The 27,002-nt window shown below is 36.4% G+C and overlaps 1 protein-coding gene across 2 annotated transcripts in view; it reads right to left on the minus strand.

The window, feature by feature from the left end:
* SEMA3C (semaphorin 3C) overlaps window positions 1–27,002 on the minus strand; it is a 179,269-nt gene that overhangs the window by 24,758 nt on the left and 127,509 nt on the right. For both annotated transcript variants that reach the window (XM_078060086.1, XM_078060087.1), the window contains exons 13-14: window positions 5,514–5,602; window positions 1,277–1,318 (exon numbers count right to left, since the gene is read on the minus strand). In XM_078060086.1, coding sequence (XP_077916212.1) covers window positions 1,277–1,318; window positions 5,514–5,602 — 131 coding nt within the window. The remainder of the gene's footprint in view (window positions 1–1,276; window positions 1,319–5,513; window positions 5,603–27,002) is intronic.

Consider the following 27,002-nt stretch of genomic DNA (forward strand, 5'->3'; position numbering starts at 1 on the left):
TCTCATTAAACTACTGTAAACAAGGGGCTTCCCTGCTGACTTCAAAGGCAATTCTAACTTGGGATCAGCTCCCTGGGACATTGGGGAAAATGACAAATGGCTTCTTGTTACTTGGGAAAATGTTTGTTATGCACCATACAAACATTTTTACAGATGAGATCTTTAGCTCTATCGTACCCTATTTATTTTTCTTCATAAAATTGAGTCAAGTGAAAAGAGCACAGGATTGACTGTGGAATACTTCTTCATCTGCAACAGACCAAATAAGGCAAAGAACACGAACCTTATGTCATCAGTTGTGCTAACACTTAAAACCTTTATTCCATATTCCAAGAAAAATAAGTCTCAGGCTCTTTAAACAACAGTTACCAAGGACCTGCTTTATTTTAGGCAATTTATATAAATTAACTCATTTGTGAGAAAAGCATTACCTTGTAGAGGCAGAAACTTAAGTCAGTGAAGTTTAACGACTTATCCACAATTTATGGACAAGTTGGGATTCAAATGCATGTCCATCCTGCTCTGAAGCCTACTCCATTTCTGACTATATGACTCCATCCTTTAGAACTTTCTTCCAGAGAGAACACCTTGGGGGCTGGAGAGGTGTATGTGTTGCACAGGTAGAGACTGGAATAGGGCTTTTCCTTTTTTGTGATCATTGTGTATTTGCATGTGCAGGCACAAATTAGAAAATGAAACATTTCTGATAATCATAGTCAAAGATTTCTTCCCTCAAACCTGAATCCTTATATGGCTTAGATTTGAGGCATTCAGATTTTTTTTAAAGACATGTATAAACTCTAAAAAACAGCACTTCCTTAGCAATAAGCATAAAAGAATGCATTGCACATTTCAAACATGTGATAGCACCAGGAACTCGGAAGAGGACTGATTACTCATTCCAAGCCCCTGAGAATGTTTGTGATGCTATAGTAGCCCAAACATTATACTGAATTCTTCATTCAAAAGATTATTTTTATTTTGGTTGGCTTCACACACTGTAACATTTGAGAACATAGGATGTACAAAATGTTGGAATATCTTGCTGTATATATTTATATGTTCTGCTCTCCTGGGTTTTTATACAAAACAGACCTATTTTGTTTTCCATTAAAAGCTTTTAAATTATGCATCAAAATTAAAGGTGCTTTTGTGGTTACTGTAAATAATAATTATTTTTCTAATACTAAAATTAATTTTTCCAAAATTACAAAATATTTTTTCCTAACAGTAAAATTTGTAAAATGTAAAGAAAATAAAAATGGGGTTGTTTTACCTTTTTGGATGAAATTTTCATTGTTGTTATAGGAGCACGATTCTGAAAAATTAAAAAACAAACAAACATCGTTAGCTGTTCAAATAATCCTTTAAAAAGATTTGCATTAAAAATAGACTCTTGTTTGTTAAAATTCAAGAAATCATCATTTCTCTATATATGCACATATATTCAAAGTTTAGCAATATTTGTCCCTAAAGTACATTTCCTCTGTTGGGAGTAAGGTGTTTTACAAATATATGCTTAAGTTAAAAAAAAAAAAAAGTAGCAATTACAACACATTATCAATATAGTCTTTAGAAAAACAAAATCTGAGTAATTTGGAAGAATTAAAAAAATTATATCTTCGCATACTGAATCCAATGAATAAAACTTAGGCTTGGGTGGGGGTGGGTAAGATGGTGCGGCATGGTGCGCCATGTTATTCCTTCACAACACAAGCAGTCTGCCTAAGACGCTGCCGTGCATCAGATGTAGCTTTGCAAAGATGTATTAGCCTGCATCATACTTATTAACTCTCCCGTTGCAAACGAAGAAATACTGTTAGAAAATGTCCTCTTTTGGGGCGCCTGGGTGGCTCAGTTGTTAAGCGTCTGCCTTCGGCTCAGGTCATGATCCCAGGGTCCTGGGATCGAGCCCCGCATCGGGCTCCCTGCTCCGCGGGAAGCCTGCTTCTCCCTCTCCCACTCCCCCTGCTTGTGTTCCCTCTCTCGCTGTGTCTCTCTCTGTCAAATAAATAAAAATCTTAAAAAAAAAAAAAAAAAGAAAATGTCCTCTTTTGATAAATGTGAATTAGTGAAAGCACCTAAGAATTTTCTGAAATAGTAATCCTTTTTGAAAGTCACTCTATTCATAAACTTTCCTTCTTAAACATTATTAGTTCCTTTTAAAAATTAGACTTGTGATAACCTGATAAATATCTGTTAAGTTTTATTTCGATAACTCAAGGGAGAGCAAGCTCTCAAAATTAACTGTACCTACAATTATTTCACATTCTGGAAGTGTGTTTTCTTACACACGTTTAAAAGAGAAAATGGTGATATTATCTAAACATTCAATCTAAACAGTCAGTTGCAACAGATTTTGATCCCTGCTTAGAAATACACATACACATACAAAAATGTATTGCGATTTATATCCACCCAGGCAACTACTAATAGCTGTACTCCAGTTAAGTTAAGTTTGAGGAAGCTGGCTGTATTTTCAGGAAATATTCTGAACAGAGGGTTAAAAGAAGAGATTATGGTTCTGCACTCTATAGAAACAAAGTGTCTGGTTTTTTAAAGTTACATTGAGTTTTCTGCGATATATCAGTGTGACACTTCGCTAAGGAATTTGTTTCAATTCAAATGCATTATTTCCTCACGTGCTAATCACAGTATATCATACACACCCAGTTATTTTTACCTCACCTCAGAAAATATGACACAAACACCATGTTGAAGACAGTAAGGAACTGTATTTGGCAACTGTGTCTCTCAATTTAGCTATATCAGTCACGGGCACACACATCCACAAGAAAGCTCAAATGTTTTTAGTCTCTCTCTTGGGCTGATGTCCCCCACATGCATTTTGACTGACTCTATTTTTGCACTGAGAGTTTATTCTTCATGATGATAACACTAGCACAACTCATATAACAGACCATAAGTAGTTAGCACATGATCAGAATGACTCACATTTCTTTAAGAGCTTTCCATTAACTTACATGTTTGGGTTTGTGTCAAACTCAATGTTTTCTGATTATCAAAAAATGACATTTCAGAATTAAAAATGAAGTTCTGCCATATGGCATTTTTGCTCTCTTCAAGCAAATTCCAGAACAAGGTACTCTATGTCATTTTGGTCAGCCAAGTTGTCCGTATTGAATTGAACAAGGACAAAATATTTTTTACATATAATGCAATTTTGGTTAATCTAGTGAAACAATCAATTCCTTTATAAAGCAAGACATAGAAAAAAGCACTTGAATGTACATAGTTAACATTTTGTAAGCACAATATTAACATGCCAATCACAAAGAAACTTATTCCAAAGTGAGTCTAGCATTAAAAATTGTAAATTCAATAACACACTGGAAAATTTTCCGGAGTTCCGGAGCCAGCTTCCTCAAACTTAACTTGAATTGGAGTACAGCTATTAGTAGTTGCCTGGGTGGATATAAATTGCAATACATTTTTGTATGTGTATGTGTATTTCTAAGCAGTGATCAAAATCTGTTGCAACTGACTGTTTAGATTGAATGTTTAGATAATACCACTTTTTTTTAGATTGAATGTTTAGATAATATCACAAAAAAAGTTCCAGAGTTCCTCAAAATTTTCCTCAGATTTCATTTGGTTATTTTTTAAAAAATATTTCTTTACATTTAAAATGTATTAGCATAATCTAAACAATGCATCTTGATCACTTATGTGCTTATAAATTCAATAATTTTGGTGACTGTGGGAACATGTATTAATAAGTCAATATATTCTGAGTCCGCTCAACTAAGCAAAGCAACGGACTAAACCAGCAATAGTCTGCTCCTGAGAGTCCTGAGTGCTAATTTTACTGAGTTAAAGGCTGACTCTGGTCTTTTGATGTCCATGGACCGTTTGTTTGTTTGGTTTGTTGTTGTTGTTTAGTTTTATTTCATCATCATAAACTTAACTCTGCAATCCAGCTAGACTTGGAGGGGAGTAAGGAAAATATGAACCCATAGAACTGCAGCGAGCACACAAAGATTATAGGATATTTCGAGCAGATGGGGGAGAAGGGGTGCTCTCCTAAGCTACAGAAGGAATGGGCTAGTAGTTAAGATAAAACATAATTCAAATTTATTAGATTTGTCCACAGTCAGCAGTGGTGATCTTCTTGCTGGTCTTGCCATTCCTGGACCCAAAGCGCTCCATCCACAATATTGCTGCCCTCCCTCACCTTGCCAAAGACCACATGCTTGCCATCTAACCACTCAGTCTTGGCAGTGCTGATGAAAAACTGGAAACCGTTTGTGTTGGGTCCAGCATTTGCCATAGACAAGGTGCCAGGACCCATGGGCTTCAGATGAAATTCTCATCATCAGATTTCTCCCCATCGATGGACTTGTGGCCAGTGCCATGATGGTGCGTGAAGTCACCACCCTGGCCCAGAAATCCTGGAATAATCCTGTAAAAGCAGGGATCTTCATAACTAAATCCTTTCTCCCCAGTGCTCAGAGCACAAAAGTTCTCTGCTGTCTTTGGAACTCTGAAAGCAGCTTGAAGGAGACGCAGCCCAAGAGCTCGCAGTCCAAGGTGAGGTCAAAGAACCCCGTGGGGTTGACTGAGGGCGGGCAGCACTGGTGACTCCAGGGCGGCAGCACCTGCCCATGGGCCGTTTCTTCTTGATTGATGTAGTTGGAAATAGTCGTCTGCAATAGGACTGATTCCATGCCAAAGTATCTTTGCAATCCTAACAGCTCCTCTGGCTGTGGTTTATCCATCTTTCCAAATGTTTATCAGAGAAATCACTTGAACTACAGCAGCTTACATTTTAAGGAGGGAAGGGACACCACAGATCTGCTCTCCCGGGTCACAGATCCAGAAAAGAACAGGCACTCTGCCCTGAGCAGGTGATGCCTTACAAGATTGAACTTCCCTCTGTGTGCCTTTTTGTTGGTGTTGTGTATTGTTTTTCTTTCTTTTCCTTTTTGTTAAGCCCAAATTTAAGAACAAAGAGAATAATAATGAAATCTCAAGTTCAGCAGAACATGAAGCTTTGAGTGGTAAAGAGACACCATTTGTTTTATGTAGCTTGAGTGACATTTGAATTGAGAGCAATAAAACAGAAAACAAAACAGTTTTTCTTAAAATTCCTGGATAAAAAAATATGAGAAAGTTTATCTAACAATCAATAATGTAAGGCACTTGGGTTTCAGTGGCTTGTGAAGCAAATGATAAAAGCCCTTTGCTGGCAAGTCTTTTAGACCTTGACCACAAGAACCCATTTATAAAAATAATGATGACCAAAATTCTTTGAGTTATGATAATAGTTGAAAAAACGAATCTTTCAAAGTTAAGATAACTTGAAATGTAAAAAAAAATACTTCAGAAAAATATTTGTTCGATATTTCTCATTTTATCTGGTGTTTCCTACCCTCAAAAACTTATATTTATTTGATCCTTTATCAAATTTTTTTTTCCTCCCAAGGGGCCCTGAGATTAAAGAATTCCATCCATCATGCATGTGCTGAGATTAACAGAAGAGATGCTCAAACCTTAAAGACTTCTAGCTCCTCCAGAATGAGCTCACCCCTGGCGGAGCCGTTAGCAGGAAGAACCACCACTTTCTGCACAGTGCCTCGATCTAAACCAAAGGACAAAACACACAATGAGATGCAGGAAAGAAAGACATTTAAACATAAGACCACCGACTTAGCACTTGGAATACTATTTATGTAATTACTTAGTCATCAAAAAGAGACTGTATATATTGAGCTATAGTCCAAATCTCACATGTGTAAATGGAGATTCTATATAATTCAAAATGAACCAATGTAACATCTTATATTCTGTACATATTTGGTATAGTCATAGTTATGAGAGAAGGAGAGAATGTCCAAATGTCTGATAAAGTCAAAAGTTCTGTTTCTGAACCCAGTGGTGTGTATTCTTCAAGTAGTAATACATAATTTTAAGTTTGGCCCTTAAGAATATTACTTAAATCTCCAAACCAACTTTATAAAAAGTGAGACTCCGTGTTTTGTTAACCTTGACACATAATGATTTGATTATCTGAGAAAAAAGATTATTACAAGTGAATTTTTATGATAATCATATTATAAACACTAGTACTAGAAATTTACATATGATCTAAAGTTGGGAGAGATTTCAGACACAGTAAAACGTTTTACTCACAATTCGAAATAATTTTCAGAGCAGAAACATAACTGTGGTCTCAGATCAGATGTGGACACCTATTCATAGAATAATTCTACTGTTTTCACACATACACATACTCAGGAAATGTTTTTCGGATACTCTTAAAATCCAGGGGAAAATATGAAATTAGATGGTCCAAATAAACTTAAGCAAATAAAAAATTTACTCATAGTTCCAATGAGATTGCCAAAAACAGAGATGCCCAATAAATGTAATACATGCAGGTAATGTTATTTATGCCAATATTTTTAGTTAAGATAGTTTCATATGTCACATATAATTTTCTACTTCTAAGCATATAATTTTGCCACTCTACTAATCACATAAATTTGAGGTTTAAAGGAAGCTAGTTGAGATTCGGCAATGTTGGGTTAAAGCAAATTTGCAAATTATTTGATAAAGTAAAAATATATTTCCTCACCAAAACATGTTTCTATTATAATAATTAATGAACTCTATCATAAATATCAAGTCATTACTTTTAAGTATGAGCATGTAACTGTGGGTATATGATTTGGAAAGATGCATTATCACATTATCATCAACAGATACTGGAACATTTTTAAATTCTGTTGAGAAACGTCAGTAAGAGTTCATTTGAGAGGAGCCTCAGTGGCTCAGCTGGTTAAGTAACGGACTCTTGATTTACGCTCAGGTCATGATCTCAGGGTCCTGAGATGAAGCCCCATTCAGGTTCCACGCTGGGCATGGAACCTGCTTGAGATTCTCTCTCTTTCTCTCTCTCTTAAAAAAAAAAAAGTTCATTTGAACTGAGTTTTACCAGGCTAAATTTACAACTAGGAATCATTTTGTGATGAATACCATAATTTCCAAATTCCACATCTCAAACTGGCCTGTTTTCCACAAGCAAGAGTATCTCTGACATAAAAGATCCCATTTCAGGGCACCTGGGTGGCTCCGGTGGTTAAGCATGGGACTCTTGATTTCAGCTCAGGTCATGATCTCAGGGTCCTGAGACTGAGCCCCACGTTAGACTCTGTGCTGGGCATGGAGACTGCTTGGGATTCTCTATCTTCCTCTCCCTCTGCCCCTATCCCCTGCCCCTCTCAGAAAAAAAAAAAAAAAAAAATCCTATTTCACCTTTACATTTTCTTTTTTTCTTTTTTCTTTTTTAATTTTTAAAAATTTAAATTTTTTTTATTTTTCATTTACATGTTGTATCTTATGAGCCTAATTGAAAGATTCAAAATATTACTTTTTTTTTAAAGTAACCTCTACACCTAATGAGGGGCTGAACTCATGACCCCAAGATCAAGAGTCAGATGCTCTACTGAATGAGCCAGCCAGGTGTCCCTCAAAATAATTCTTAATAAAAAAATAAACTCTACTTTAAAATGCTACCAACTAAAAAATTAAAACCTACTAAATAATAATAAAAATGCACAGAAGAACAAGACTTAAGGATTTTGCCAGAACAATCCCTGAACCCTGTGAGGATACAAATTATGTGCACCTGATCTTAGAAGTTTCAAACTATATTCTGTAATTTAAAATTCATTTCTTATGCCATATTCTAAGATAAATAACAATCTCAAAGCTTTGAAAGCTCTAGGTATAATTAAAACTCTTTGAAATTTCTCTGTTTTACTATCGGCTTCCCTAGAATCAGCCCTGGTAACAATTTCTACTATTTTTCTTGGAAGATAAGTAATACATGTATAAATCTGAAGGGAAAAACAATATTTGGGGATGCTGTGCAGAGACATGTCACAATTAAACTGGATGAATGTGGTTGCAGGTGTTCCTCAATTTCTATTAACAATTCATCACCAAGAACCTTGGAAACTTCTGAGGGAATAAAATATACCAAAATCCCTAAAATGAAAGCTTTGAAATTGTAACAGCTAGGGCAGGGTTTGTGTAGAATTGTGTGTATGGGTGTGTGTGTGTGTGTGTGTGTGTGTGTGTGTGTGTAAAGAATGAGGGCATAAAACCATCTTGGTTTTAGGTCATGTTATAATAAACATTATATTCTTTTTTTTTTTTTTTTTTGAAGAGGTCACAACAGAGTTTTATGGTTCCCTGCTGCAGTTTGTAAGGATCACTGTCATTCTCTCTGACAGCAATGACCTCTTTCTTGAGCAGAGACTGAGCAGAGACTGGGTATAACCACAGTCCCAAATAAAATTGCAAGAAAGGGAATCTTGACTACAGGGATTCCCAAAGATAAAACTATCAGCTCTGAAAAAAATTAAGTATTCTCAAATGAGACAACTGGCTCCTGTTTTTAACCTAATGTCTTAACTATGTGAGCAATATTTTACACAAATCATCATTTCTTTTGAAAGAAGCCACAACAAACATACTTTATTCATGCCATTTATAAAATATTACCCCAAAAGTGGCTATAAAAAGATAATGTAATACTTGCTTTTGAGTCATTTGCAATAAAAGCAAGAACACCACTTTTATTTACTGCTTGTCTTCCTGTTTGAGTTATTTTTTTGTTTTGCTGGTAATGATGAGTAGATTCCCTTTTATTTTAAGACCTTTAAAGGTAAAAATATATTTTTATACCAAGTAAAACTGAATGTCAACTTATCTGAAACTCTCGCAAAAATATAAGTAACTTTAAGAACTGATAACATTTCTACTTGAAAATCAAGTTCAAATAAAATCATAGAAATGCAAGATCACCAGAGAGAAACACGTAATTATTGAATGCCTACTATGTGCCTGGTTCTATGATGAAAATGTATTATTTAATTCTGATTTCAAGAAAATAAATACCCATTTAATTCCTTTACTCTTCCATGTTTAGGCATGGATTAGTACTTTATGAGCTAATATTTCTGCAGAGTTCTTCATTATACTGGTTCAATCTTCATCAGTGCATCACAAATGAATATATTGGTTCTTTTTAGAATTCCATATATTAAAGTTTTTAATGCATAAATTAGAATAGTCATTCAAAAGTGTGGATTCAAATATGAATACAATAGCTTTAAATCTTTGTGGCATTGTTAATCATCACTTTTAACAATAGTTAATTTAGGCTTTATGAGATCTTGAATTTATGTAATTGGGAAGCCTTCTTTAGGGAAAATAATTCGTAAATACAAAAACAGAGTTGTTTGTGTCTTCCCCAAAGAATTGCAAATGAGGAACTCTCAATTTTATGCTAAGTCCACCTCTAATAATTAGCCTAGTTTTATGAAAAAAAAAAAAGGAAAATTGTCCATAAAACTGGACAATACATTCTTTACATTGAAGAATCTCTATCTAATGAAATTTCATATATATCACTACAATTTTATTGTCCAAGATCATCTTTCACAAGTCAGCAAAAGATTGAAAAATTTCTTCTTCAGTTAAATCTATCTCTGTGTCTCTTTTATTGATTGGCCTTTCTTCTATAGCTACCAAGAATACACTCAATCTCTTTTTTACACCCCTCCACATTTATCTTTATAATCTCTTCCTCTGGTCTAAACATCAACACTCTCTTCAAGTACACTTATTAAAATTCAAAACCAGGGTGCCTGGATGGCTCAGTCAATTGAGCGTCTGCCTTTGGCTCAGGTCATGATGACCCCAGGGTCCTGGGATAGAGCCCTGCATTGTATCCCTGCTCAGCAGGGAGTCTGCTTCTTCCTCTCCCTCTGCCCCTCTCCCCTGTTTGTGCGTGCTCTCTCTCTCTCAAATAAATAAAAGAACAAAAAATTAAAAAATTAATAAAATTCAAAACCACACCTTTTTGCTTGCCTTTCTCTGGACACTGCCGTTTGGCATTATCCTATTTAAAATGTGAACAGAATTATAGATGTTTATGCTGTTATTTTACCAAATGCCAGACCTCACTGAAACTGGACTATTTAAAAGACACAGCAACAGTTCTAGTAGTTGACCTCACACATGTCAGAATGGCTAAAATCAAAAACACAAGAAACAAATGTTGGCAAGCACGTGGAAAAAAAAAAACCCTTGTGCAGTTGGCAGGAGTGCAAACTGGTGCAGCCACTCTGGAAAATAGTATGGAGTTTTCCCAAAAAGTTAAAAATAAAACTACCCTATGATCCAGCAATCGCACTACTGGGCATTTACCCAAAAAATACAAAAACACTAATTCAAAGAGATACATGCACCCCTATGTTTATTGCAGCATTATTCACAATAGCCAAATTATGGAAGCAGCCCAAGTGTCCATCCACTGATGAATGGATAAAGATGAGGTGGTGTATATATACAATGGAGTATTATTCAGCCATAAAAGGGAATGAAATCTTGCCATGTGCAACAACATAGATGGAGCTAGAGAGTATAATACTAAGCAAAGTAAGTCAGAGAAAGACAAATACCGTATGATCTCACTTCTATGTGGAATTTAAGAAACAAAACAAATGAGCAAAGGGGGAAAAAAAAGAGAGCGAGGCAAACCAAAAAAACAGACTCTTAACTATAGAAAACAAACTGATGGTTACCAGAGGGAAGGTGGGTTGGGGATGGATGAAATAGGGGATGGGAATTAAAGAGTACACTTATGATGAGCACTGAGTAATGCATAGAATTACTGAATACTATACTATATTGTACACCTGAGACTAATATAACACTGTATGCTAACTATACTAGAGTTAAAATAAAAAACTTAGGAGAAAAATAGTTCTGGTAGTTGGTCAACAACTTAGATGATTGGTCAGGATCTCTAGTACTTAGGGGCTGAGAAACAAATATCCTAACTCCAGTGTACACCATTTACAAGGCTCTACCCTGGATGTCTTTATATTTCTCCTTTTGTTACAAACTCCAGTTCAGATTCTGAAGACATAGGTTTAATCTGGTCCAATGTCATCATGACGAAGGCACGGCATAAACTAGTACTTAGAGTCATCAATGTGTCAGTGTCATTTCAATCGGTTGAAAGAGCCAATATACAGTTTGCCGCTGCTCCCTAAGCAGGCCCATGTTAATGGGGTAGTTACTCTCAAAATGCAGTCATGGTAGACACCTATAGCTTCTTTTTCAAGACATACAAATCCTTCAGTTCCCCATATACAAAATACTTCCGAGGTATTCCTGGGCTGTATCGTTCACTACTAAGTAACTAAGTTGACTTGGATTGTCTCCCACCCATTTTCACTCACTGATTCAACAGGAAATTACTGAGTGCCTTCAGTGCGTAGGCACTATATCTAGTATGGATGCAAAAATAAACAGGCACAGCACTCAAGAGTTCACGTTATAGAATTTATGGTTTTTTGAGTAGGGTGTTCCCATGAAAATGTTAGTCATTGAAAGATGCACATTCCAGAATGTCCATAAAACTCCCAATTACACAGGTCCACATAAAGCAATCTTTGAACCTTTTAGTTTGAAGATGATAATGTAGTTACCGAATGTATTCTTTCTGAGGGTAGTGAGGCTGGCGTTCCTTGAATGTACTCAAAACATAAATGTCTTTTTTATTGTTTTGTAGAATTTGGGGTATTGTTTTGACTTCCTTGGGATAAGCTCCATCTCTACAATATATTTACAGTGAAGCAGAGTATCCTTCTTTTTCCCTCAAGCCTCAGTTTGCTTGTGTGTAAATATAAATAATAATTGCACCTACTGTAATGGAAATCTGCTCCTAAGGCCTACCCAGAATCATGTCCCCTTCTTTGGGTAGTAACACTGAGACATCTTTTGGAAACACGTCTCTCATTCTCAGTCTATGCAGTTAAGGAATGGTGTGTGTATCTCTCTTCCAGCTCCAGGCAGATGCCATGACTTAGGCCTGTCCAATAAGTGTATCCCTTTGCCCTGGTGATTCATGCAGGAATGGGCACAGAAACAAGTCAGGGCCCAGCCTTCCCTGGGAGTTAGATATTATAAATCTGGAGGTGCAGGACCATCCTTCCCACCACATGCAGAGACTCCCTTTGAGAATAAATACAGAGGAAAGCAGAGCTGAAAGACAGTGAGATAAATTCCTGACAACATCATTTTAGCACGAATGCAGCTATGTCTGAGGCTGCCTCCTTCATTTCCCAGTTGAACACACACATAGGACATTATTTTTTTAAAACCAGATTAAGAACGGTGTATGCTCACTTTCAGGTGAAAGAGTTCTGACTAATAAAAACTAAATGAATAATCCGTGGAAATTGCTTAGCATGGTGTCTGGTACATAGTATATCTTCAATAAGGACAAGTTATTTTATTTTATTTTTTTTAAAGATTTTATTTATTCATGAGAGACAGAGAGAGAGAGAGAGAGAGGCAGAGGGAGAAGCAGGCTCCCAAGGAGCAGGGAGCCCGACGTGGGACTTGATCCCAGGACCCTGGGATCATGACCTGAGCCGAAGGCAGACGCTTAACTATCTGAGCCACCCAGGCGCCCAAGTTATTTTTTTTTTATTTATAGCTCAACCACCTACTAAAATTTTGACATTATTGGAATCATCATTTTTTCTGAACCCCGATTTTCTCATCTATGAGATATAGAAAATAGTCATAACTTGAGTATATTGAAGCATTGTGACATGAACCGAGTAGGACACGTTTTCTAAGTGACTTGCATGATATAAACCTATATATAAAGATAACATAGTAGACTCACCAACCCACATTAGTCATTTTAATTTTCTTTTGTTTCATTGACTCTTTAAATAAAAGTCCCCTGACAAGCTTCTTTCCTGCCTTATACATTTTAGACCACCTAGGATTTTTTTTTTCTAATACAAGAATCATAGCAATATTATCCTTAAACCTTTCCACTGTCTCCAGACAAAAGAACAGCTTGAATTTATAGCACAGTAAATGTTGGCTGCCTCAAACAGGTGATCAAACATAGCTCATCACCCACCCATTCATAAAAGTAGTCATTTGTGTATCTATCAGCTGAGTCTCACTTAAACTACAATCCTTAGGGGGTTTCACTGGAAATTGCTGTGCCAAACTGCCTGCTTGCCACTGGTCACCTGGGGATTTGGGGGAACACTGCCTCCTTAATCAGATCTCTCGTCAGAGCCCTTCCCCCAATTGCTCATCTGTAAGAATATTCTAGTCAGGGCTGCCCTCGTGGGTGTAAGACCTGTATAATCACGCAAGTTCCTGCAGTCAGAGGCCCATGCTTGGTTTCATGCTCTGCCCTTACCTCCTGGAAGTTCTTAATAACTTTAAACAAGTGACTCTGAATTTTCAGTTTGCACCAGGCTTTGCAAATTACATAGTCAACCTGATTCTAGATTTTCGTGATTAATAGGAATTTCTACCAGCTAATGAGCGGCCTTATTCAATTTAGTAAAGACAAACACACAAATCTCAAAGTCATATACTCAACACATTTTTCTTTTTCCTGTCTTCACCATGGTGCCCCTAGATGTCAACCTAAGCAGCACTAAGTATGATTTCCGAGGCAAATTATTGCAGGAAAATCAGTTGTAGTGTTTATTCATGAAATTAGTATTATAAAAGATAAAATCAGTATATTTATTAAATGACAATTCTTCCTTCATCTTGATTTTCTGAACCAATTTATTAAAATAAAAAAAATAATTAAAGCCAAAAAAAAAAAAAAACCCTGCAATAACTCTGTGTGACAAATGAAAGCTTTATAGATAAATGAGGGAAGAATGATTGGACATTCTACATGATAAGTTTCTAAAATTAGATCTTACCAGTTGGCTGCCTTGTTTCATGTTAGTTTAAGTATGTATTCAAAATAGATTTTTTCCTGTTAGTTTATCAAACTGCTGCTACATTCTTTTAAAAGTATTTTTTAAAAATGTGGGACTAAAACTGAATCATAAATTTATAATTTTTATTAATAGTTTACCAAATATACTTTTAAAAGGTAGCGATTCTATTCATGAATGTTCTTTTAACAACAACAACAACAACAAAAGAAATATTTCTAAACTAGGTCATTTAGCACAATTTCTCACACTTAACAGAGCTTTTCACACTCAATAGGTAATTTAAGTGCCCTGATGTTGACAACCTTCAGCGGCACCCCTTAGGGCAGTTAGAGCCCCACTTGGCCATCAAAGGCATCTCAGTGTCTCTATTCGAGGGGAGGCCCTTGGGAAGATGGTATCAACAAATTCTATCTATCCAGGATCTCTTGAAGTGTGATGGTGTTAAAAAGTTTGTAGGGTCAAGTCAATTTAGATAGTACTAGGTTAACCTAGGTTAAAGAGGTTTCTTTACTTCTTGCTGAAGAAACTTTCAGAGTTGTTAAAATACTTTCCTGCACTGTGAAGAAAATACAGAACTCAGTGACTTTCAAGTTTATTTGCGATACTATTAATTTCATTTCACTCCCAAGGACCTACCATCCATGTTCATTTAGAGACCATGTTCTATTGAACAAATAATTTCTCAAAATATGGTGTTCAAACTATCTCACTCAAAATCACCTAGGGAGTTTCTTAACTGACTGAGCCACCCAGGCGCCCCTCACCTAGGGAGTTTCTTAGAAAATTTGGGTGTTGGTTCCCATGTCAGACCACAGACTTAAAATTTTTAGAAGGGTTGATTTTAAACAAACTTTACAGAAGAAATATATATCTGCTCAGGCATTTGAGTATCACAGAAGATGAGTTTACAATTCTTTGTAAACTATATTGTTTCTTGGTAGTTGTCTGTATTTGTCAAAGAAGAGACTACAAAATTAGTTTTTTATATGCCTATTAATTTTTAATTTTCTTTCTGCTTAAGTTTAGCTAAAATAATATATTTTCTACTAATATATAAAATCAATGACTTATTTGGGATGTACTAAAATACTTTGGGAGTGTCTCCAAGCAAAAGTTTCAGACATTTTGAAGATTATATTATATAATTATATATATATAAATATATATATGATTTGTATATAAACTGTGTATATATGAAAAAGTACATCCATTTTTAAAACTGTATATATATGTATGAAATTATAAAAATACCCACTTAATTTGCAAATCTTAAAATAATGATAAAACCTAGTTGGCATGGATATAAAGGAAATTGCTGTTTTCAAACACTTGGTGGAAAACGCATTCCAAAACATCTTTCTGGAGGGCAATATGGCAGTTGGCCATGATGAAGTAGCTAATACCGGAAGAGCCTTCCTGCAGTGAGCAACTATAAAACTGACAAACTACATGAGGTAATTCTTTCTAGGTAAGGGATAATAGACAGCACATGACTAAAAGAAGAAAAACTCACAAGATAATCTCCATGATCACCCCACTTTCTGCCTGGGAACAATTTCCCAACAGAGGTGGAAAGAGCTGCTGTCCAAGTAGTGCATGGTGGTCCCACTGAGCTGAGGAGACAGATGTGAGAATTTGGGGCAACAGAAGCAAATTAATTCTGGGCACACGGTATCACAGAGACAAAGCTGTGCAGAAAAGGGGTTCCAGAAGAAGTCCATGTGGAAATCCCCTGTGAATCTGTTGCTGATTCCTGGGATATGTATTTGCAGAATAGGACCACCCGAGGCTTAACCAGTTGCAGCTGCTATGGGGAGAATGGGATGGATAAATGATAGTTTCAGCAGTTCTGGGGAAGAGCAATCCTAGGTGAGGTGGGAGTTCTGGCCCAACCAGAGTACACACATCTCATGAACACCTTGTTAAAACTCCTGGCATCCAGCTGACATGAAAAGCCTGAGCCTGTAAGAGTTAGTACCACATTTCAGAGTAAGACTTAACTTTAGGGCTGTCCTAACAAAACTTGTAACCAAGACCTGATAGGATATACAAGGGAGAGGGTTTAGAGTTTGCATCCTGCTAAATTAGAGTGACTTACCTTGAACACAAGATTTTTAACAAAGAGTAAAAGAAGTCTAAACACATTCTACATGATCGGCTGATAACTGACTGTCTGCTATAACAAGAATGAACACTCTTCAGGGGAAGATAACAGAACCTAAAGCCAAGATATTATCTGTAATGTCCAGTATTCAACAACAAAAATTGTTATACATGGAGAGAGAGAGAGACTGCAAGAAAATGTGTGGCTAATAGTCAAGAAGAAAAAGAAGTTAAAATTATCCAGATGTTAAACTTAGCAAATGACAACTTTAAAGCAGCTATTATAGCTACATAAATATGTTGAAAATATTGAAAAGAAATTCAGAAATGAAAGGAAGACATGGTTTAATGAATTAATAGGAAAACTCAGCAAAGAAATAAAAACTATATAAAGTCAAATGGATAGCTGACTAAACGATAACTAAACGTTATCTAAACTACGATAACTAACATAACTAAAATAACTAAAATAAAATAACTAAAATAAAATCTAAACTCCATAGATTTAGTAGTCAACTGGAGTTGAAAGAAGAGAGTCCATGACTTGAAGCCAGATCAATAGAAATTATCCACTTGCAAGAACACAGGAAAAAAAAAATTGAGAAAAGTGAACAGAACCTTTAGGGCATGTGTGACATTATCAAATGGTCTAATATATGGGCAAGTAGAGCTCTGAAAGGAGAGCAGGGAGAGATTGGGGAAGAAAACATATGTGAAGAAATAATGGCTGAAAATTTCCCAAATTTGTTTGTTTGTTTGTTTGTTTGTTTATTTTTTAAGATTTTATTTATTTATTTGACAAAGAGAGAGCAGGGGAAGTGGAAGGCAGAGGGAGAGGGAGAAGCAGGCTTCCTGCTGAGCAGGGAGCCCCATGTGGGGCCCAAGTTTGATAAAAAATATTATGTTGCACATCTAGGAATGCAGTGAGACTCAAGCTGAATAGAGACAAAAAGAGCCACCCCTAGGCACATTATATTATATTTAAACTGTTGACAACAAAAGCTATAGAAAAAAAAAACTTAGAGAAAAAAAAAAAAACAGAAAAAAGACATTATGTCATGAGAACAAGGGATATCATTATTGATGACATTTTATTAGAAATAATGGAGGCCAGAAGATAATGGGATGACTTTTTTAAATGCCAAAAGAAAAAAAAATAAAAAGGAGTTAACCCAGCATTCCACATCCAGTGATAATATTCTTTAAAAATGAAGATGAAATCAGCTATTCTTTAGATAAACAAAATCTGGGAAAAGTTGTAGCCTGCAGACCTCCTGCATTTGAAGAAATGCTGAAGAATGTATTTTAGTCTAAAGGGAAATAATGCAAAATGGAAACTCAGGTTTATAGGAAGAACAAAGAGAACCAAATATGACCCTCTTTCTAGCAGAGCTGATTGAAGTGCAAATATCTTTTCGAACCTTACCACCATTTGTTAACAGCCCAATAGTTGACAGAAGGACAAAACTGATTCCTGCTCCCTGCTAAGGAGAAGAGAGCCCCAAACTCCAAAGAAAGAAGCTAGAGCCCTAGTCAAACCACATCTAAAGCCACCCTACCATTGTTTTTCAGCTTTGTGAACCAATACATCTTTACTAAAAAGCAAACAATATTTCTTAGAATCTTAAGTGCCAGTAAAATAAAATGCCCCCCTCCCCCTCAAAAAGCCAAGCAGAGCCATTTGTAATTATCTAACAGAGTGAAAACATAATTAGTATTTATAGTATAATCCCTCTACATCAGTAGATTACACTCTATTTTTAATGGAGGCCCATTATCTTTTTCCTGCAACTCTGATTTTCAAAAATTTTTTGTTTTGTTTTTGTTTTTGTTTTTAAGTGTCTTTGGAGGTAAAATCTGTCCTGACTTGAACTAATTTGGTCACAAAACCTGACCTGCACTTACTGAGGGCTACTTATGGTTTTTTATTTATTATACTTGGTTTGAAGATTTCTGTCTCACTGCAGAAATAGCGCTATGTATTTCACAGGGTGTGGTCCAAGGTTCTGTAAGCCATTTTACCTAATATTTAGGCACAAATTACCTTTTTCTATTCAAATACTTTTGAAGGCTGAAATACATTTAGTTTCAAATAGGGAATATAAACCAGGATGGCTTTTCTTTTTTTGTTCATCTCTTTCTTGATTAAAAAATAGGCATATGTAAGTTGAGAAATTAAAAAATAATTTAAGAGATATAATTAAGTAAAGCTGTAGACTGAAATTATGTTCCGGTTGTCACTAAAATGATAAAGTAAAATGTAAATATTCCAAAGCAGACCTAGTAGAGCTACTCTACTAATTCAGGACACTGCTCTTAAGATCGCCTAATAGCAGATACATTAGAAGGGATACAACCAATTTGCGCTGCTCCCCCACAGGCTGAACACTGTGTGTAACAGCTCCCTGATGGTTCTCTTTTTGCAGTGAGCTCTCGGGAGTAGGTAAGCGTTGCTCTTAACAGCCCATTTAATGGCAGTTCCTACATCACTACTGAAAAAGAAAATACACCTGCTTCCACCAACGTGCAATAGTGTCCTCTATTTCCATTGTATTCATTCTGGTTTTACACTTGCAATTGGGATCAACTTGAGCAAACCTACTTCCTGTAATCTTTTTATTTCTCTATAAAATGTGGATATACCTCAGATACCTGACAAGGCTGTTCAAGATCAAAGGAGAGAGCCCATGTAAACCTTCCTTGTAAACTCTACAGAGACTATAACTAATTTTACTCTCCATGGTCTGAAATTATCTTTCTTTACTCCCACTCTTTGTTACATATGTTATTTACTATTCTCATATACCAGTGTTTTACTTTTATCTATAATTTACAGATAAAAGAAATGCCTCCTACATGACCAGCAGATTTACCTACCACCTGTAGTTAGGTGTTTTTCTCGCTCTGCTTTTTCTAATGCAGTGTACTCAAATGTAATACTGAAAATAATTATACACACGTTATTCATTGCCTGTTTCCTCCCACAAGGATATTAAGTCTATGAAAGGAGAGGCATTTTTGTATTTTGTTCACTGCTTATGTCTAGTGAATAGGATAGTATCAGGATTCATAGTAGGAATTCAAGAATATTTATGTGTATACATATATGCTTGTATATTTATATCCATAGATATATAATTGATTTCAATAAATATATATCTACTATGTAGATATAAGTATACATGTACCTGCTGAGTATTTACTAACTTCTAGGCAGTACCTTCAGGGTTTTACATATATCATCTCATTCAATCTTTGAAATATGTTCAAAAGTAAGGTACAATTAAGACTAAGGCTTAGGGATGTTATGTAATTTGCTTGAGGTCGTAACACTGACAAGTGATAGAGGGAGGGATTTAAACCTAGGTCCTTTGAAGTCAAAGCCTGTTCCCTAATTCTTAGTCTAGAATCATCCAAGTGATGTGGGACACAAAGGCAGAAGGAAATGTAGATAAAATTAAATGTCCTTATAACCTGCAGCCCTTTGACAAATAGTTGAAATAGGCAGATTATAACATTCCTCCGGGAAACCCCCAACTGTCTTAATGTTAATGCTTTGCTAGAGGGAAAACTACGTTAGTTTGGCAATAGCAAGGCCTCTAGGATCCTGTGAGTCTTCTTTAGCATATGAAAGTCCTTTAGGAATTTCCCTTATCTTTACTCCCCCTAACCCCAAGGTATATAATCAGTTGCCCCTCACAATCCCGGGGGCAGCTGCTCTCTCTGCCCAGGTCTTGTCCCTGTGCTTTAATAAAAGCACCTTTTGAACCAAAGACGTCAAGAATTCTTTCTTGGCCAACGGCTCCGGACCCCAACAACACTACTCCAAAAAAACTACATCAGAAGGATAACTTAGTATACTTATTCTTAACAAGTTATTCTGTATTTAACAAGGTTTTGGGAAAATCCCATCCAAAATTAGAATTGGTCTTTATGAGGAGTCTCTGGAAATATTCATTTGCCATATCATGCTGCCATATGTAGATCTACAGTATCACAGGTAAGCACACACATGCTTGCATCCATTACTGCTGTGTCAAGTTTCAAAGTTATACATTTGGGTAAGTTGATTGAAAAGTAGTCTTCTGGGGCAAAGTTGAAAGAGAAATCTTAATGTCAACAATTTTATTAAATTAGCAATTCTGTAAGAAGTACTAAATTATGAGTTTTGATTTGGTTGAGGCTTGGCAAAAAATCAGAAAGCAGAAAAATGTGCCATTTTTAAAATTTGACTTATTTATTCAACTAAGGTGTGTGTTTTCATGAAAAAATCTGCTATATCCAATGTATCAAAATGCATTTAATAAGTTTACAATATAATATGCTTGTTTATTCTGATTCTAGAACCTAATCTTCTCTGTGAGTGTTAGAAAAAAATTTTAATTTAGTATTAGACCATGTGATAACCCATCAACATCTGCATTATTATAGTTTCCTAGTAATACAACCAAATACTCAAATACTGTCTCAGAAATCACTAAAATTAACGTTTGAGGATGTTGTAAAACATAAACATACACATCACATTTTAGTATCCTTATTGGATTATATCATGAATAATTTATTTACATTTAACTTAAACCAAATAGACTTACTTTGAATAATGCAGGGGTACATTCTATGTAGGTATAACTAGTCCTACACAGGATGCAGCAACTAAATTTCCAAAGATGCAAAATTGGGGCTCTTTCTCTTTAACCCTTCAACATCTGGGGAAAGAATTACTCATCTGAGATTAATAAATTTTATGGTCATTAATTAACCTACTTTCCTGCACCATTTTGACTGGAAGATAGGCTGTTGCGTGCATTCATTGTCCAAGTTCAAATTGCATATGGATGCTCCATGGCCTGGAGCACCAACCTAAGTTTCTGGGTGCTCGGATACAGAAAGGAGCTTTCCCCTCTTCATTGGGTCCTCTCTCAACCTGCTGTTTACTTGCACTTCTTGACCTCTTCCTACTTCCTCCTGTTCACGTTTCATTCTTTTCAACTGGAATGGCCATTCCCCTCTCAAATCTTGCTGGTATGAAAGGAGATAGGGTAATGCAGAAAGGACTGGGTGACTAGGTCACTGAGATACAGCCATGCCACCTCTGATGCTCTCCACCACTTCTTCTTTCCTGCCTGTGGCTCTCTTTGCTCCAGGCCGCCATGATGCTACTTCCTCCTCTTCGCTTAACTCTCATGATCGCTCCTTCTCCATTTCCTTGGTAAACGCTCTTGATTTTCCTAACCTTAAATGAGCTCCCAGAGTTAAATTCTTATCTGAATAGTCTCCTAGTGGGGCCTCAAGGATTGTCATGGATTCAGCTAACACCTACATCGCTGTGACTCCAGTATCTACATCTCTTAGCACAGCCCTCTCTGCTGAAGTGTATCTCTTAACAACACTCTGACTGATTCCTCCAGATGGTCCACCAAATCTTTAACTCAGTGTGGGGCAGACTTGGGTTTGAATTTAATTACTGTTCCCAATAGCGTCACAACCCTAAGAAAGCCATTTAACTTCTCAAAGCTTCAGTTTACGTAACTGTAAAAGGAGGGTACTGATTCTAACTCATAGGGTTGTTGTGAGATTTTGATAAGGTACTGTATTTCAGTGATAAACTCAGTCTGTGATGTGGAACAGGTCACAGGAAAGTGTAGGTGTGCTGTTCAAAAAGGAATTCATTACTCTCCAAATCTGCTTGCTGATTCCATACTCCCTTGACCAGTGAATGGTACTTCTTCCCATTTATTTGCCAAGTCAAAAATCTGTAAAGCACTCTCAACACAGTTTTCACCCTTCCACCTTTCCCAAATCAATTTGTTACCATGAAGTCCTTACCTCTTCCAAAATATCTCTTTAACCTGGTAATCCCTCTCAACCTCCAAGTTCTAACACCTGTCTTAATTTAGGCTTTCATCCTCTCTTGCCTATAATAAACAAAAAGTCTCCTAACTGGTTTCCTTTTCTCTGTCTGTAATGCATGCTCCACATCATTGCCAAAGTGATTTATCTAAAATGCATATAGGCAGCAGCTGACCCACTCCAAGTTTACCCCCAGGTCTTTGTATATCCTCTCCCTTTGAGTGCAGGTGGAACATGTGACTTGCTTCTAACCAAAAGAAAAATGCTAAATTGATAGCATGTCAATCCCATGACTATGCCACATTATATGAAACCCCATTTTAGCAGATTGAAGGGAAAGACTGCTAATTTTAAAGGAGCAAACCACTATGATTTGAATGACCAACAGAGATCCATGTGGGAGGGAACTGCTTTGGCCTCATTTCTGCATCAAAATTAAATAATTTTTTTCAAAACCATGTGAGTTTGGAAGAAGACACTGAACTCCAGAAAGTAATGTAGCCTGGCTTACACTTTGCAGACTTGTGAAACCCTGAGCAGAGACTCCAGCCAAGCTTTCATCTACAGAAACTGAAATAACAAGTATGTATAGTTTTAAGCCACTAATCTTTTGGTAATTTGGTAAGTAGCAACAGAAAACTATCTCAAATGTGAATCAGGCAGCCACTTTCTTCCTGGATTCTACAGATCCTTACATTATAGATCTTAACACACTGGTCTCTATGAAGAGTTTACAATGCTCTTTCCCTAAATATTCTCTTATTTTTTCAAGTCTTTGCTAAACTCTAACCATCTCAATGGGACAAACCCTAAAATCTTTCACCATGGGTGTGTGTGTGTGGGGGGGGGGGTTTCACAACACTGGTCAAATTCAAACAGGTTATATAATCTGCTTATGCATTACGGTCATTTTCTCTACCAGTAGAATGTAAGCTCCAGAAGGACAGAGAGATCTTTGTCTCTTTGGTTCACTGGTGCATCTCAAGCACCTGTGAGAGTGCCTGTCACATAATTGGTTCCATAATATTTATTAAATTAGATTGAATTGCCTCCTCCATTGGGCCATGAGTTCCTTAAAGGTAAGTGCTGTTGCTATTTTTCTTTATATACCATAAGCCCTGGCATGCAATAGGCTCAATAAATTCTAATGAGTGAATAAATGGTATCTTTGTAATGTATCACTATGTTATTCTGCACTGGTTGAAAAGCAGCTATAGAACAAAACATATTATATTTCTGCATTTATGAGCAAAGGCTTTGCTGGAGTTTCAAAACATCAGATTGATTATTTTTATTTTCGAAATTCTTAAGAGAATTTTCATCTTTCATCTTTCAATGAAGCTACAGGTCAAACCCATTTGCAGTACTTTCCTGTTGCTGCTATAACAAATTCCCACCAGTTTCATGCCTTAAAACTACACATATTTATTGTCTTATAGTTCTGTAGGCTAGAAGTCTAAAATGGGTCCCACTGGGCTAACCTCAAGGTGTCAGGAGAATTGCATTCCTTTCTGGATACTGTAAGGACCATCTGCTTCCTTGAGTTTTCCAGCTTCTAGAACCCAATGGAATTCTTTGGCACATGGTCCCGCTTCCTCCATCTTCAAGGCCAGCAGAATCACATCTTTCTGACACATCTTCCATTGTCACATCTCCCCCTGATGATAGCCAGGAAGTTTTTCTGCTTTTACATAGTCATGTAATTAGATTGAGCACACCCAGACAATTCAGGAAAATCTCCTCATCACAAGGTCTATAACAGAGTCTGACATGTAAGGTAACATATCTACAGGTTCCAGATCTTAGGATGTAACCTTTGGGGGGCTATTATTCTACCTGCCACATGAGTGAAAGAGGAAACTAGCATACAACTAAATAAAACGTTTATGACTCTAGTACCAGAGATTCACCTCAGAAAATCCAATTTCAATTTTTTTTATTCCAATTTATACTATATTTCACATTCTAAAATGAAACCTTTCTTTCCATTTTCTACAAAATTTGAATTCTTCTCAGGTCAATAAAAAAAATGACAACAACAACAACAAACTTATAAAGCTGGCTTTCCACAGAAACCACTCCACACCTGAGAGCCAGCTATAGCCCTCCTTTGGGTAATCACATTGAGAAGGCTTGGCCTGGCTGAGTCTAAGGCTGTGAATTCTTCTCCCAGGGACAAAAGCTGCCAAGTCTGCCTCAGAGAAACTTGGCAGCACATCAAGAACAAAAACATAGTGTGGTTATTTCTTCTTAATACACAGACAAAAGACTTTAACTTGTCTTTATGCTAGAAAATTTTCTTACATTCATTTATGAGTAAAGGGTTAAATGAAGGCAACATACAGGAATGAGGTTTGGCTGCAGTTGTTTTCAGGTCATCTATGAAAATATCAGTGATTAAATAGTAAAAGAGTCAGTGTAGCAGAGCAAATCATCACCATCTCTCCTGTTGAGAGGCACTGTCTCCTTGCATGATATTCTGAAATCCTCCAAATATATCATTTGAATATGCAGAATCCATTTTAATTAAGTAATAGAACCATGCCAAAGAGATTTGCATGTGTTTTGGTGAGTTTGTAAGACATACTGAAGACAGAGATAAGCCCCATTTAAAAAAAATTGGAAATGTGCAAAGATTTAGTGATAAATCAAAAATGAAGGCGAAGACCTACTCCATTTCTGCAACCTCTCCTCTCCCCCAAAATATAATCTCCTTCCTTCTTGACTATATAGTAACTGACATAAAAAGGTATCAGATTCACAGGTCAAATTCTAGCAGAGTTAATTCACACACAAATCCAGTCTGTTTCAAGTCTTCTCTGTCACCTTATAAGATGTACCTTGTTAACGTGTAAGACTTGGTGACAACATATGGGTGGGCAAAAGTGAGTGATATCACTCAAACAAAACAATGCTGATGTGTGTCAGCACATCAACGACATCGTCTTGACTTATGTGGATGAAACATTTCTTTCACAGTAAAATGAGAAGTATAAATGAAATTACCTTAACTTCATAAAAGGTAAATAATATAAAGTGGTGATGGTCAATGAGGTAGTAATGTGAAGAGAATAAATGCTCAGGGTATAAATTCAGACAGCAAGAGTTGATATTCTAGTTGTATCGTATACCAAATATCTATGTGATCTTAACTCAGCTGACCTTCTGCTAAACATGATGGAGGGTAAGTGCAACTCATTCACTCATTCATTCAAATGATATCCACTGACTGGCAACTTTGAGTGATGCACTATTCTAAGTATTGAAGATACAGAGATGAATAAATCCCACAAATACACTTGTCTCCCATCGAGTCTGCATTCTCACAATTCCTCACAGAGTAAATGATAAGGGGTGGATGAGAGTCAATAACATGTCTGGAAAAGGTAAGTACTGTAAATAAATGTAATTAGCATCGTTAAAATAGTAATAAAACATTTCAGAAACTTGAAAAGTATACTTTTTTGCATAATAAGCAGAATGCTGAATAAACAAATGGGTTGTTCAGGTAAACTAAGAACACAAAATTTACATAATCATTACATGAGATGGTATGCTGTCTTTAAAAGAATGTATCTCTGAAGAGTAGCTTAAAGAAAAAAAATCTGCTTTTCGGCATAAAAAATTTTCAGCAATTAGCCATGTATGTATTTTTAATAAGCTGTCTTTTGGAAGTAAAATTTAAATGAGAACATTTATCTCTGGATTAGCAATCACTCTATGGGCTGCCTTCCTTTTTTTTTTTTTTCTCTATCTCTACATATACCCTTTCTGCTACTCTTCTACATGATCAAGCAGTCATCACACCATGATTTATCATCTTCTCCTGTCAATTCAGCCATCATTCCACTCTGTTCCATTAGTTTTTCCCGCTGTGAAAATCCCAGTAGAATCCTTGGTAAACTCTCAGAAGTTTCCAGATTCTGCTTTGGAAAGCAGTGAACCACAATGTTATTAAAAACCAGTGACTTATAAAGGGATTTGTTCCTTATTCCTAAGCAAAGGGGAAGTCTAGACATTATCCTCAGAGTGACATTCATGCACAGCTTCCAACTGACAGGAGTCTTTTCTGAGCTCAAAAGCACTGCTCCAGCTATCAAATTTTACACGGAGTATTTTAGGGAGCTCTTTAAAAATCAAAACGCCTGGCTCTGCGGTTCATTAAGGGTGCCATTCCAAGAGATGTGACTGCCAAAACTGGGTCGTTACTATGAAGGTAGTTATCCTGTAATGCTGCAAGGCAAACATATTAAGGCTTTAGTCACATATGTGGCACACACTTCAAAACTGCACACTTTCAAAGGACTTACTGGAGCCAACATTCCAACTTAGTACTCATCCAGTGAAACGGAAGCTAATAAGAAGCATGAAACAGTACACACTATAAGAACTTTGGCAGAACACCACATGTATCGACCTTACATTAAAAAATCATAATGGCATTAAATCATCCCAAACCGCTAACACCCATTCACAAGAATACTATCGTTCTTTCATCAGAAACCGCATGTCATTCTGATTCATATATAGTGCTAAAAATATAAATTTGATAGAATGTGTCTAAACCTGACCCAGACACTTAAATATTTTCATAACTCCAGAGGCAAAAGGAAAACAGGCAAAAACGTCTTCACTGTGCAATACAGTCAGCTCTGAACAAATGGCCTGGATGTAAGCAGTAGGTGGCAAAGTTAAAATAGAAATGTTAATCCTATGTGAGCTCTGGCCTGCTGGTTTACAGCCTTTCCTAAAGATTCAAAAAAAAAGGGGGCAGGGGAGTAAGGATCACACAAATAGTAAGACCTAATATAAGCACTAATACTAAGACCTAAAAGCACAAAACAAAGCAACACACACAAAACAGAACAAAACAAAGATACTACAAAACATCAACAAATGCTACAGAATAAAACAAAGCACTGACCTGAAAATACATTTTTTTTTCAATATGAGATCTTTTTTAGAGGGGTAGTAGCAGGAATGAATGGGAACGTAATAAAGTAGAAACTAAGTTTACTTAAAGTTTTAATAGAACAGCAGAATAATCTTTTACTCAAGATAAAAGGAGAGGGGCGCCTGGGTGGCTCAGTTGTTAAGCGTCTGCCTTCGGCTCAGGTTATGGTCCCAGGGTCCTGGGATCGAGCCCCACATCGGGCTCCCTGCTCAGCGGGAAGCCTGCTTCTCCCTCTCCCACTCCCCCTGATTGTGTTCCCTCTCTTGCTGTGT

The sequence above is a fragment of the Halichoerus grypus genome, chromosome 12 (assembly GCF_964656455.1).
Source record: "Halichoerus grypus chromosome 12, mHalGry1.hap1.1, whole genome shotgun sequence".
Classification (NCBI taxonomy): Eukaryota; Metazoa; Chordata; class Mammalia; order Carnivora; family Phocidae; genus Halichoerus; species Halichoerus grypus.